Source organism: Empidonax traillii, unplaced genomic scaffold (assembly GCF_003031625.1).
Source record: "Empidonax traillii isolate 1590-97213 ecotype Southwest subspecies unplaced genomic scaffold, ASM303162v1 scaffold925:size245191, whole genome shotgun sequence".
Taxonomy (NCBI): Eukaryota; Metazoa; Chordata; class Aves; order Passeriformes; family Tyrannidae; genus Empidonax; species Empidonax traillii.
The window spans coordinates 46043-59791 of NW_020956118.1; the positions used below are offsets into that span (position 1 = coordinate 46043).

Consider the following 13749-nt stretch of genomic DNA (forward strand, 5'->3'; position numbering starts at 1 on the left):
GGCTCCCCCCTCAGCTGCTGGAGCTGGAGGAGCAGCAGTGGCCCCATTGCTGCCCGGGGACCTGTTCCCTCCTGGCTGCTGCTGCTCGATGGCTCGAGACACCCCGGAGCTCACGGCAGCTCCACATCGGACACCTCCACGTCACAACAGACCCCACACGGACAGAACAAGCACCCGGACACAGTCTGACGGGAAGGAGGGAAACTCAAACTGCTGAGAGGAGAGAGAAAGAGAAAGAGAGAGAGGTGGAGAGAGGTGCAGAAATGGGCTTCCTCCACAGCCTGCAAAGAACAGTGTGAGAAACACTGGTGAGGAGACGCTCACGGAGTCGAGGCCATGGGAGGAGAGGGTGCAACCATCACGTTGGCCAGGCCCTGTGGGATGTCTCATCTGGGAACACCAGGAAGGGACCTACATCTCTCCCCCAGCTGTATCCAAACACAAACCCTGGGAAGGGACAGCATCTGATGCGCTCAAGGAATTCAGAGCCATCAAGTCACTGATGCAGCTCAAGGATGAAGTTTGCTCCGAGAACTCTGCCAAAGGCCCAGGCTGCTGGAAGAGCCCTGTCCTCCTTGCACAAGGGCTTTTCCCCACGCAGGGACACCGTGGCCATGGGGGGAGCCGGTCAGGTTCAGCCCAGGATGTACAGCCCCACGCTGGGGTGCCGGGGGGGCACTGTGACGCTGCGCTAGGGCCACCGGTCACGGGACCATTGCACCCTCTGCCAGGACAACGAGGCGAGAGTCCCGCCGGAGCAGCAAAGAGCACAGACTGATGAGAAGAAGGAAGGAAGGAGGAATGCTCAGTAGTTAGTGTGGTGCTGGTTCAAAGGATGGAGAGGCTGGTTACCTTTGTTGCGGTTTTCGGGGGCTCCGCTTTTTTTACCTGTTCAAAGAGAGAAAGGGTGGGGGGCTGAGCACGTGGACCCCACGCTCACCATCTGGCTGGTGGGGCAGCCTGGGATGGGCCCTGCTCCGAGGGGCCGCTCCAGTGGCATCCGTGCCCCGGGCTCAGAGCCCACGGTCACCCTCCGGACACGGCGCGTGCCTCGGTCCACAGCACTCGGTCCAGGGGGGGCTCTGGAGCTCCTTGGCTCCCCCAGGCACCCCAAACCCAAGGATTCAGAGTTCCCCACCTGCAAAGCACCCGCCACAACCCCTGTCAGTGACTCGGAGGGTGCCAGAGGTGCCTCAGACCTTTGAGGAGAAGAAACCCCACAGCAGAGCTTGACCCCCTGCAGCTGCAGGTCCCTTCCTGTCCCACTGGCATCAGGTGCAGGCAGAGCGGGCAGAGCTGGAGGAACCCAGCACACACAGCCCTGAGCCGGAACGGCTGCCAGGAGAGCCCAGGAAGCCTCTCCCCGCCTGGCATCGCCTCCCAGGAAGGGCTCCCTGGCACAGGGATGCCTGAGCAGCCAGCAGTGCCAGCCAGCAGCTCCCTCCTGCCAGCTCCTTGTACCTCTCGGCTGCTCCCGGTGAGCCCAGCCCTGCTGAGCAGGGGTTCAGGGACATGGCAGAACAGGAGCTCCCCAAGCCTGGCTCATCCCAGCGCTGGTACCGGAGCTGGCACCGAGCAGGGCCACAAGCAGCAGGAAAGCATTCGAGCCCCAGCACGATCAGGAACACCTCAGCCAGCCTGGCTGCTCTCCCACCCCAGCACACAACCCCTCCTCTCCCTCCTGCCATCCTCTGCCTCGTCTCCTTCCCCCTCAGGGAATGCAAGTGGAGATCCTCAGCCAAGTCCTCAAAGGTTCTGGATGGGCCACCAACACCCTGTGGACAACCAGGACTCACCTTCCCCCACGGGTGAGCAATGAGCACCGTGGGGCAGCACTGCCGGCCACCTTTCCCTCTGATCCTCGCTCCCCCCACCCCACAGCTCCAGGCTGGATCCCACTGGAGAAGGGAGAGAGCTGGAGCCGTGTCCAATAGAGCCAGGGAGCAGAGTCTGGGTGCACGGGGGGCTTCCCTCAGGCAGCACCAGCCCCACACTGTGGGTGAAGGGGCACAGGGAGGGACCCCCCTGCCTCGAGAGCTCACCATACCTGCCTGGGCCCACGGGCTCTAACACACAACTGCAGCCCACGGGTGTGGCAGCAGCCTGTGGCACACTGTGGTACTTCCCAGGGAAGGGAGAGAGGCCAGAGGAGGGAACAGGCAGGTTCAGGGGATCTCCTTACCTTTCTTCACTTTCTTCTCCTCGTCTCCTTCTCCCGCACCCAAGAGAGTGAAGATGATTCCCGTCTGGGAGTTGATACCCACGGCAGTCACCACCATCCTGCCAGAGCCCTCCATCACGTGGGTACCTGGCACAGCAGGAAGGTCATGGTGAGCCAGGTGGGACAGCAGTTCCCATCTCATACAGTCACAGGATGGTTTGGGTTGGAAGGGACCTGAAAGCTCATCTCATTCCACCCCCTGCCATGGGCAGGGACACTCCCACTAGACCAGGCTGCTCCAAGCCCTGTCCAACCCGGCCTCCGACACCTCCACAGCACCAGGGCCCAAGACCAACCATCTCTGCATCCCGCCCCTGCACCCACCCCACAGGGACCCTCACCTGACAGCAGCATGGGGTCTTTGTCCATGGATTTCTTGACTTGGTCTGACTCCCCAGTCAGCGAGCTCTCGTCTATTTTCAGGTCATTGCCCTGGATCAGGATCCCATCCGCTGGCAAGAGATCACCTGGGAGAGGAGCAAAGAGGGGGATCAGCCTGGTCTGGGGCAGCCACCGCTCACCCCTGCCTGCCCCATCCCATGGGGAGGCTTCAAAAGGACCCAAAACTCAGCCCCAGACCAAATCTGGGGGAAGCAGCAGGTGGGTTTTATAATACAGACAGGTACAATAGGATGATATCCAATAGCTCCAAAACCCTCACTGATGCATGGGAAAATGAGGATTTTACTCAATCAGACAACATTTCCCCACCCAGTTTTAATATATCAACACCAGATCCTTCCCAAAGCTCCTGATACATCCAAACCACTACAGGATCCCACCTTCCAACCTCCAGGGAGGGAAAAAGCCCCATGGGAAAACAAACTTGACGTTGGATCAGTCTCCTTCCTGACAGCAGCTGCACAGGGTGAATATTCCCTCTGGTAAACAAGGAGCTAATTTATCCCAAAGGCTGCATCTCCTCGCTAAGGAAATATTCACCAACAAGGACACGGTTGGGAAAACGAATCACTTTTTGAGACCAGCAGGTCACTAAAGCAGCCCAAAGCTGTGCACAGAGCCTGGCTTAGCTCTGCCAACTCCAGGGGTCCCAGAGACAGGGTGAGTGGAGCTCCGTCTACTCCCCGGGAGCATCTCCCATCACCTCAGGGGGCTGCGAGGGAGGGGCCAACACTTCCCCTCGGGGCAGAAGGGCTGGAGAAGCAGAGGAGGAATCGCTGGGCTCCCGAGGGGGAGGACACGCCCCAGCCACCCCCCCAAGGGGAAGGGCAGCCCCCCCCCACTCACCGTACTTGATCTGCGCGATGTCTCCCACCACGATCTCGGCCACCGGGATCTGAATCACCTGCCCCTTGCGGATGACCGTGAACTTCTGCTCCTGCTCGATGCGGCTCTGGAGGCCCCGGAACTGCTTCTCCTTGCTCCAGTCGTTGAAGGCGGTCACCAGCACCACGATGATGACGGAGAACAGGATGGCTGCCCCCTCGATCCAGCCGGCCTGCGACTCGCCCTCGTCCTCCACGCCGCCCGTCGACTGCCCGCACACTGCTCGGGGCAGAGCTCTCGTTTGCACACCCAGACGTGTTTGGCACACCCAGGCATGCTCATTTGCACACCCAGGCACTCTCATGTGCACACCCAGGCACGCTCATTTGCACACCCAGGCATGCTCATTTGCACACCCAGGCACGCTCATTTGCACACCCAGGCACCCGCCTAGAGCTAAGCTGAGCGTTTTGGAGAACAGTTACTCCTCCCTCCTCCTCCCTGAGCTGCCTGGGCTTCCCCAGCTCTCAGGAGAGGGTTTTTACATCCCTCGAGGAATTTGCTGGGTTTGCTTTTTCCCCCTTCCCCCCCCCCCCCCCTTTTATCACTTTTCCTTTCTGGCAGAAGTTGGGCTGAGCTGGGACAACTGGCTTCTATTTCCAGTTGCAGCACCCAGCGCTCCCTGTGCTGCGTGACCCTCGAGTGAGTCACATCTCCCTGTGGCTCACATCTCCCTGCATCTCCAGAGCCCTGTGCCTGCTCCACTCCTCCAGCAACGCCAAGATCCAGGGGGAGAAACCCGCCCAGCACAGTCCTCAGCCACCCATGGGGTGTCGCAGCACTCCCTGGGCAGGGGGACATACCAGGGGACAGACAGTCTTGTCCCTCCCTCCACAAAGGAAAGAAGCAGCCCCATGGGGTATGGGAAGCCACTGGATCAAATGGACCCCTTGGATTTGGAGCATCTTTTGGGGAACAGTCAGGAGCAGCTCTGAGCCCCTGGTGCCCAGACATCCATCAGTGCAGGTCCCTGGGCGGGGGGGCGACCCACACCAAAGACCCCAAGGATGGGGAGATGCCACCACCCAGAGCAGATACAGCTCGACCTGCGCAACCTTCCAGAGACATCACCTGTCCCAAATCCCTGCTCCCACAGGGCTGGGCACAGCAGCTCCCAGGAGTCCCCCACCAAACCACAGGGACCTCGGGGACTCACGTTCATTGTCCCCACCCGGGGGGTGGTAGAAGGACAGGCCCAGGGAGATTATGGCTGCGATTTCCAAGATGATCAGCGTGACGTCCTGGAGTGCCTCCCACACTAACTGCAGGAACGTCTTGGCCTTTTTGGGAGGAATGAAATTCTGGCCGAAGACCTGCCGCCTCTTCTCCAGGTCGGTCGGGTTCCCGGACAGGCCTGGAGAGGGGAGAGACAGGGATGGGGGCAAACCCCACTGCTGCCCCACAGTCCCCCCAGCAGCACCAGCGAGACCCCCAGGAGCAGCTCCCTGCCTGCACAGGGGGCACGAGGTGCAAGCAGCAGGGAGCCAAGGCAGGGCTTTGCCCCCGTCACCCACGGGGGGCAGGGGACACGCAGGGACCGGGGCGAGCACGCCCAGCCACCCTCCCAAGTGCTGCAGCCTCCAGTGCCAGTCGATGCCAGTTGGCACTGGCCAGCTTGTTTACATGCTGCATCAAATTAGCCGTAAATCTGGCACCGGGAGCGGCGCTCGGAGCTGCCGGAGCCACCTGATCCCTGTGTCCTGCCAGCTCCGAGGAGCAGCGGCTGCAGAGAGCGACCGGGCACAGCAGGAGCGTCTCCGAGCTCAGCTCAGCCCCACGGCCAAGCTGGTGGAGGGGACACAGGCTGGTCCTGCTGGAACGGGGTGGTGGGAGAGAGGGAAGGAGCAGGACAGCCCCGAGCTGGGGTGCTGCTCCCCACGCCTGGGAGCAACACCTGAGAGAAGGGGGAGCAGATGGGGGCAAAAGGGGAGCCTGAGCCCCTTCAGAGCCCTCCCACCCAGACCACCAGCCAGTGGTGGGAGACACAAAGTACCCCGGCCACCCCCCATTACAGCAGTTTAGAGCCAATGGGGTCCCAGGCGAGGGCAGCCCCCCCGCCCAGCACCACCTTAACCGAGCCCCCCATTTCTCCTCCACCTTAAGATGGCCCGTGGGGTCGCTGCCAGCTCCCGGGATGCACCGGGAAGCGGCGTAAGTGGCCCTGGACACACGGCAGTGCCTGGAGCAGCCTGGCAGCGATGCTGCCCCGGGGGACCCAGCCCTTGTGCTCAGGGGACACCTCCCCGCCAGCTTCGTGTCATTCCAGGGGACACCTCCCTGCCAACTCCGTGTCATCCCAGGGGACACCCTCCGTGTCATTCCAACCAGGAGGAAGCAGAAGAACGAATCCCATTCCCACACCCACATCCCCCCCCACCAGCGCTCCCCCTTTGGGCTGCGGCTCCACCCCAGCTGCAGGGAGGGGACGCGCTGGCAGAGCAGCCCCGCTGTCCCCACCCAGCCCTGACGAGGCAGCAGGATCCTGGGATCTCCCGGCCTCAACTCCCGCCCAGCCTCTGCGGCGGAACGGATGGAAAATGTGGCTAAACTGCCGTGGAGCCAGGGCTGTGCCACGGGCACACACGTGCTCCTCCACGAGGGCACAGCACAGGGGAGGGGGCAGACTTTGGCTCCTCCAAAGCACATCCCACCCACGGCCGTGATCCCAGGGCTGCCCCCCACCCTCCTGGGGCAACTGAGGGGGGTCAATGTCTGTGCTGACACAGGGAGGGTGCCAAAGAGCAGCGGCCACACTTGGGGCAGCAGCAAATCCCCCTGGCAGGGCCTGAGGATCCAGTTATTGGGGGTTGAGTGGGAAATTTTGGGTAGAGGCCAAAAGTGGCAGCAGAGAACAAACCCTCCATAATTATCCCAGGAAAGCTGCTGTTGGGTGGCAAAGCCTTGGCACAAGGAGCCCCCACGCAGGATCCTCACCCTGGATCGGGAAGGAGGCGGCAGCCCCGGGAGCTGCTCCCGCCAGCGGGTGAGTCAGGGCGGTGTGTGCTGGCTCTGGGCACCCAGGGGACACCAGGGACACTCGATGGGTGACTCACTGAGCCACCGCCCTGCTCGGGGGGGACAGGGGGTGTGGGGGTGGAAAGCCAGTGCCTGGCAGAGAGACACGCCACTCCATCCCAAAGCCCCTCTGGGAGCAGCCCCAAGGGATTGGGGTCCACTGACAGCTCTTGTGGGGAGAGCCAGAGCCCCAGCAGATCCCAGCAGATCCCCATCCCGATGCTGGGGAGGCCCTCACTGCACAAACAGTCACGTGGGGGGGTCCCACCCTATGTGGATGAACAACCCAAGGGCCTCTCGGGGTGCAGGCAGGCTCTGGGAGGACCATGGTCACCATCTGACCCACAAGGACAGTGCCAGGCTGGAGAGGGGACTGCCAGCAGCATGGAGAGTGCCACTGAGGGGCAGGAGTCACACAGATCCAGGTGGCATCAAACTGCTCCAGACCCTGCCCACCACAGGGTGATGGGTGGAGAGGGGCAGGGGGTCTGGGGGGGCACCCCAGACAGGCTCTGCTGTGCCAGTAGCTTCCTCTGGTGACACACAAAAAGAGGACACAACCTTGTGCTCCCTGCCCAGAGCTCTGTGTCAGTGGGGTGAGGAGCAGAGGGAAAATGAGATCGAGGATGGGCACAAACATCCACACAGGGAGCTGTGACATGCACCCCATGTCCCCACTCTGACAGGATCACACAGAGCTGGCTCAGGGTTCTGCTGTTCCCAAAAATCCCAGCTTGTTGGAAATAACCTTTTTGTGCTCTCTGGGCTCAACAGGACGGGGTTTGGGATGGGCAGCAAAGCTCAGCTCCAGAGCAAGAGGGTGAGGGAGGGATGTGCTGGGGGCACGAGATCCAGCACTGATGACCAGCAGCACCTGGGATGGAAGGGCAGCCCTTCACCTGCCCACAGAGAGCCTTTCGGGTCTGCTTCCCCCCTCCCCTCTCCTCCCGCCCCCAAAGGAGCGTGTTCCCACTTTGGCAGGACCAAACACATTGTTTTGTGACCTGGACTTGGTATTTCCACCGGGACTCCCCCCCCTTCTCTAATGACATCCCGATATTGTCTCCCCTTCCCGGTCCCACTCACAGCTGGAAACACACTAATCCCCACCTTTCAGCACTAAGAATAACCCACAAGTTTTCAGAGCTGAGGCGCAGCCACATCCCCCACCCCACAGCCACCCAGGGGCCACATCCTGCTCCCAGCTCCAGGTAAACCCTTGGTGCTGTGATCAGAGGGTCTCTCACCCTGGTACCCTGTAGTGCCAGGGAAGGGGTCCATCACTCTGCTAAGGCACCCGCAGCTCCCCAGTGCCAGCAGCCTGAGGGGGACCCCAAAAGCCAGCCTGGGCCGTGGGAAGGAGAGGTGACACCCTGATATCCTTCCACAAAGCCTTCCAGAGGTGAGCTGGCACCCACAGGCATCACTGCCACCACCACTCCAAACTGTGATGCCCAGAGGCACCAACCAGGTTTTCCTCTGTGATCCCCTCCATTCAGGGGTGACCTGGGCGCCTCTCCCCATCCCCCCAGGGATGTGCTGCCCACCCCTGGTCTGAGATGCCTCAAACAGCTCCAGCCACCTCCCCAGCACCATCCAACCTTTACACTCTCCCTCCCACTGGCTCTGTCAATGATTAAACAGGGGAGAAGCTGGTGCAGAGCAGCGGCCGGGCTGCGGCGATGAGCCCCCCGTGCCCCTCTGGCAGCCCAGCAGCTCCTCACCCCTGACCTCACCCCGCCTCCGCTCCATCCTCCCAGGGGACGTGGGGCTCCAGGCCACGCCTCGGGGAAGCCCCTGCCACCATGCTTCTCCTTCTCCTTCCTCCTTTTCTGCCTTAAACGTTCCTTTTACGAGACCCGGGGAGCGTCTCCTGTGATGGACACCGGGCACGACGGCGCCAGCCTCGGAGCCACCACCCTCCAGCGTGACCCTCCAGCCCAGAGGTGACAACCCCACCTGGCAGGTGGCCACTCACCTTCGACGGGCGACGTCTTCAGCCGCTTGCAGACGTTGTGCACGCCGCCGTAGGAGTCGTTGAGCCGGGCCACGGCCTCGGCGCTCCGCAGCTCCATGAGGTTCCTGAGCTCCACCATGGAGCACCCGAAGTCCCCCTCATGGTTGCCTTCGGCCACCGAGTTGCCGGGGTGGTGGTCGGCCACGTTGTTCGTCATGGTGCCGGTGCCGGTGCCTCGCGGCTGCCTCGAGGGTCCGGCTGGGGGGGACGCTCCGTGCGGCCCCTTCCCTGGGGGGAGCAGGTGCCTCTAACCGAGCCCAACTTCTCCGGATAGAGGTGTAAACAGGATGTGCATGTTACCGCGGAGGCGACCTTAGCAACGACCAGCGTGCATCTCCTGCAGAAGGAGGAGGGCTCCCTGGATACCACAGCAACTGGAGCTGCGAAAACAAGGGATGGGGAAACGAAAATACCGGCGTGAGGAGGCCTGCGGACGAGGGCACGCGCCCCACGGGGTGGGGGAGCGAGGGCGGGGGCACCCCGGGCTGGGCACCTGCCAGGGATAACGTGGGGTCAGCGTGATTCGACCCTAAAGCCCGGGTGAGGAGCTGGCAGGCTCAGCGTGGACACGCTGCGGGGAAAACCGGCAGCGGCAGCTCCGGGGCCGGGCAGGAAGGGCGCCCAGGTGGTTCTTCACTCAAACCCAGCTGCCCGGCCCAGAAAAACGTCCCATTCACTCTGGGTTAAAAATACACCTCGGCAGTGGAAAACAGCTGCTTCCTGCACGGGCAGGCGCCGGGGCTGGAGCGCCGCTCCCTGCCTGCCAGCAGGTAAGAGAGCATCCCACACCCATGGAGAGGGGCTCACTGCACCCAGCAGGCTCCGAGCCAGCTGAGAGGTGCTGCAGGGACCAGGGAAGCCACTAAAATCTGGGAGTTCCTCTAAAACAGAGGCTTTTCCGTTCATGACCCTTTCGGAGAAGCCCTCGAAGGCAGCGGGCGGCTCTTGGCCTCTGCTCTCAGCACCTGCCAGCCAGCCTATAACCCTCCAGCCCTGCCAGCGAGGACAGAGGAGTCCCAAAAACGCTTCAACCAAGTGCTGTGGCCAGGCAGGCACAGCATCCAGCAGCTCCCACATTCCCCAGGGATCTGGGATCCCCCACTGGCATTCCAGACAGAGAGGATGGGTGCTAGGGACAAACAGGGACACAGAGGGAGCAGCAGAGCAGCACAGGCCGGAGGGGAAAAGTGTTGTTTGTCAGCCAGGGTGCCCTCCAGCTCTGTATCCAAGTTCCAGTGCCAGCAGCAGTGCTCCTGGCGCTCCAGAGGCAAAGAGCCTGCAAGGGAGGCTCTTATGGAGAGAAAATGAAGTCTTTCCTAGAGCAATATAAATGAATATCAAAAGGAACGGCCACTACAGCAGCAGCAGCCTGAGACAGGGTCAGGAGGCGGCAGAGCAAGCGGGCAGGGAAGACAAGCAGCCAGACAAGAACGGGAGGAAGGAGGGAGAACATCTATCCCTGCATCCCAGGGACACACGGGATGCACCAGCCCTCACAAACCCAACAGGCAGGCACCACACCATCATGGGGCTGTCCCAGCTCACCCCACAGCATGTGACCCTAACTGCAGTCACAGGGACTCTGCAACCCCGGGGGCAAGCAGAGCCCAGAGAGCAAACCCCTCCCTGCCCAGCCCCTGGGAGTAGCTCCCTGACAGCAGCACCCAGGGCAGCTCTCAGCATTATCAGGACAGAACAGGCACCAACTGAACCTCAGGGGGGTCCTTGTCCACCAGCTGCAGGCACTGAAGGGACTGGGAGCACAAGGAGCTCAGGGATGGGGAGCGCTGCGGCTCCCGGGACACCCAAGCCCGCACCCTTGGGGCAGAGCGTTGCTGCTGCCCCACAAAGCAGAGATCGAGTCCAGCATTCCCAGCCCAGCATCCCTGCCCACTCCCAGCCCAGTTACCCCACAGCTCCTCGTGGAGCTGAGCTCATCCATCATTTAAAGGCACGCTGGCTCCCAGCAGCGGGAAGCAGGAGGTGGCAGGCCCAATTAAGCAGACTCCTGCTGATTAAGAGAAAAAAAGATAATTCCCTCACCCCAACACGCTAATTTTTTTCCTTTTTTCATAGCAACCAGCGTTGTCTGAGGAGAGCTCAGAGGTTAAGAGAAAGACAGTTAATTAATCCTGTAACGGCCTAGTCCATAATTACCCCTGGAGGAGCTCAGGGCACCATCAGCACCAGCCCATGTCCCACCGTGCCGCTCCAGCCCCGGGACTGGCTCTGCCTGTCAGGAAAGGAGGGGCTGTGGTTGGGGAAAGACTCCTGTGTCTGCTCTGAACGCCCTCCTCCAGCCCATCTGGGGTCACAGACCCGTTCCTGGCCTGTCTCTACCCCATCCCACCAGTCCAGCACAGGCTCCTGCCTGCCTTGGCCAAACCGGGAAGGCTCCTCTGGACTGCACTCAGGCTTCCCTGAGAGCCATCATCCTAACGAGCTCCTAATGACTCCAGCAGCGTTCAGCAGGCTGCCCTTCACTCCAGTAATTCATTTCCAGAGCCCCCAGGCACTGGAGAGGAACAAGTGCTCCCCGAGGGCCGCTTTGGGAAGAAAACAAGGCCCAGGTGGGAGAGCAGGAGCGGGAGCGCCCTGCTCGGACACCACGGGACCCCCAGAGCCACCACCAGAGCTGTGTCAGCTCCCAAAGGACATCCCTGGGCAGGACAAGGGCTGCTGTGGAGTTTGGGATGAGGGACACGGGCTGTCTGGAGCCAGGGACCGGGGGAGACGCGTGCTCCGGGCAGCAGGGAGCGGCTGGCGAGGAGCGGCGGAGCCGATGCCGGAGCCGGTGCCGTGCTGCAGGCGAACCTGCCCGGAATAATAAACGGCTGCACGACACCTCCGTCCTGGCAGGGAGAGCAGCCACGGCCAGAGCCGGCACCAGAGCATCCCCCGTGCCCACCCCGGCCCCTGGCACGGGGAAAGGGACCCGCTGGCTTTTGAGCTTGGGAAGAGGAAAACGCTCGGAGAGGGACAAGGAAAATTAAATCAGCCGGACGTGCCACACGTGGTGACTTCAGCCAAGCCACGATGGCCTCGCTGTGACACCGATGGCACTGGCAGCTGGCACACGCCAGCAGCAGCCATCACTAAATCCCTGGACAAGGCCATGGATCCTCCCAGCTCATCACACTGGAGCAGACCCCAGCACTGCTCCTGCTCCCTGCAGACGACCAGAGATGGAGCAAGCCCTGACCAAGCTCAGCTGGGTGTTTTCCTTTATCCATGAAGGAGGGTGAAATCCATGCCCCAGCTCAGCTCCCCTCCAGCCTGAACACCTCCCACCATCCAGGGCAGAAAGCACCGTGCTGAGGAAGAGCAAGAGCAGCCACCACATGCCCTGCCCAGAGCCACGAAACCCCAGCTTGGACAAGCAGGATCAGGTCCATGAGCAAACCTCAGGCCACGTGGACCACGGTGGATCACCTTCTCCAAGCACCTGCACCATGCCACCAGCATCCCAGCCCCAAACACTGCCCTTCAGCAGCACCCACTGGGGTTCATCTCCTCTCCCACTTTGGGAATGGGGTGTTGCAAACACTTGGCTGCTGTAGGTTGCCATGGCAAACTCAATGTAAAGCTGTCAGGGATGCTGTTTATGTTGCCAAGTGGGGATGGAAAGAAAAAAAAAAAACCTCAACTCCCCCAAAATTACCCCTTCTTGGCTTGGGTTTCAGATTTTTCTCTTTGGGAATTAAAAAGCTGAGCTGCATCCCCAGTGGAACGAGAGAGGCTGCACTGAGCCCCAGAGCACAGAGCACGGATAGACCCACTCTCCAGATGGACACATGGGTTCCAAAAGCCAAAGCAGTCAATTAAAGGAGGAAAATGGTCCTAAACCACCGTTCCCTGGCTGCTCTCTGGGAGATGTCCCAGGAGAAACTGCACAGCTCTCCTGGATCTCCTTCCCACCTCACAGAGCCCAGCGTCACTCAGCCCCCACCGTGGGCTGCTGGGAGCCACAGTCCCACGTGGGAGCAATGCTGGAAGGGCTGCATTTGCTGAGAACATCACTGGGAGAGACACGTTAGGTGCTGTCATCAGTGGAAGGTGTTCTGGGAGGGGAAGAGACGCCCACTGCAGCGGGGAGGGACACGCCAGGGGACGTGTGGGGCTCCCTGCACTGGGGGGGTCTGCACTGACACCTTTGCAGAGCACACCTGTGGGGTCTCAACAGGTGAAACCCCTGGGCATGCTGCTCTCAAAGATGTGTGGGGCACGGGGAGGGCACAACCCCCACCCCGGTGCCCGCTGGGGCTGAGTCAGGTCCATCTCCCACGGTGGAGGGACATGGGCACAGGGAGCAGACGGTCAGACCACGGCAGCACCAACTCTTAGGGGATTTTGAGGGCCTCTCACCTCCCACCCGGCGCCGCAGCGGAGCCCCCACCTCTCCCCGGGAAACAGGGGGGCCCCAGCACCCCAGGGGCCGGAGCAGGGCCCCTCCCCTGCACACTCACCAAATCACAATGTGCAGATGGCAGCCTCTCCTCCTGCCTGTTCCCAGCAACACCCCTGGCAAGGGAAGCCTTCCCTCCTTAACCCTTCCCGTGCTGGGTGCCCCAGGAGGGCACCCAGAGGGGACACCGTGGTGTTGTCACCTCCTCTGGCTGGCGGGCAGGAGCCAGCGCAGTGACTCACTGTGACAAACCACGTGATCTGCAGGGGCAGGGGCCATCCCAGGCAGGATTGTCACCCTCGGGACCAGGAGCTTCCCAGGCAGCCACCGAGGCGGGATCGCAGAGGTCGGAGCGGGCAGCGAAGGTCACGGTGCCAGGAACTGGTTGTGCACCCCGACACCCCCATGGCAAAGGCACAGGGGGACCAGGCCAGGCCCAAACAGCCCGGACAGACCCTGCAGGCACGAGCTCCACTCACAGCCCCCCGTGACGGCACGAGCTCCACTCACAGCCCCCCATAACGGCACGAGCCAGCGTGGGCACAGGAGTTGTCCCCCTCTCCCCAGTCACGCTGGTGTTGCCCCTCCCTGCTCCTTCCCCAGGGCTCTGGGTGACAAAACGAGGCAGGTCCCCGGTAGGGGCTCCCCGGGACAGCACCTGTGGCACCCACGGGACGTTCCCTCCTCCCACCGCAGTATCCGCTTCCTCCGTCGGAGCGCGCTCGCCGGGGTGGGGGGAGGTGGCACTTCCCTCCCCAGTGGGGCCACCCCAGCACCCGACAGCGGGGAAACCCCCAGTGACAC

At 62.0% G+C, this 13749-nt stretch overlaps 1 protein-coding gene across 5 annotated transcripts in view; it reads right to left on the minus strand.

Annotated features, from left to right (window-relative positions):
- ATP2B4 (ATPase plasma membrane Ca2+ transporting 4) overlaps positions 1-13749 on the minus strand; it is a 43305-nt gene that overhangs the window by 14799 nt on the left and 14757 nt on the right. For 3 of the 5 annotated variants that reach the window (XM_027903007.1, XM_027903011.1, XM_027903009.1), the window contains exons 2-7: positions 8502-8920; positions 4665-4862; positions 3470-3727; positions 2563-2688; positions 2183-2308; positions 853-888 (exon numbers count right to left, since the gene is read on the minus strand). In XM_027903007.1, coding sequence (XP_027758808.1) covers positions 853-888; positions 2183-2308; positions 2563-2688; positions 3470-3727; positions 4665-4862; positions 8502-8697 — 940 coding nt within the window. In that variant the 5' untranslated portion in view covers positions 8698-8920. The remainder of the gene's footprint in view (positions 1-852; positions 889-2182; positions 2309-2562; positions 2689-3469; positions 3728-4664; positions 4863-8501; positions 8921-13749) is intronic. The other 2 variants (XM_027903008.1, XM_027903010.1) reach the window with 1 other exon arrangement.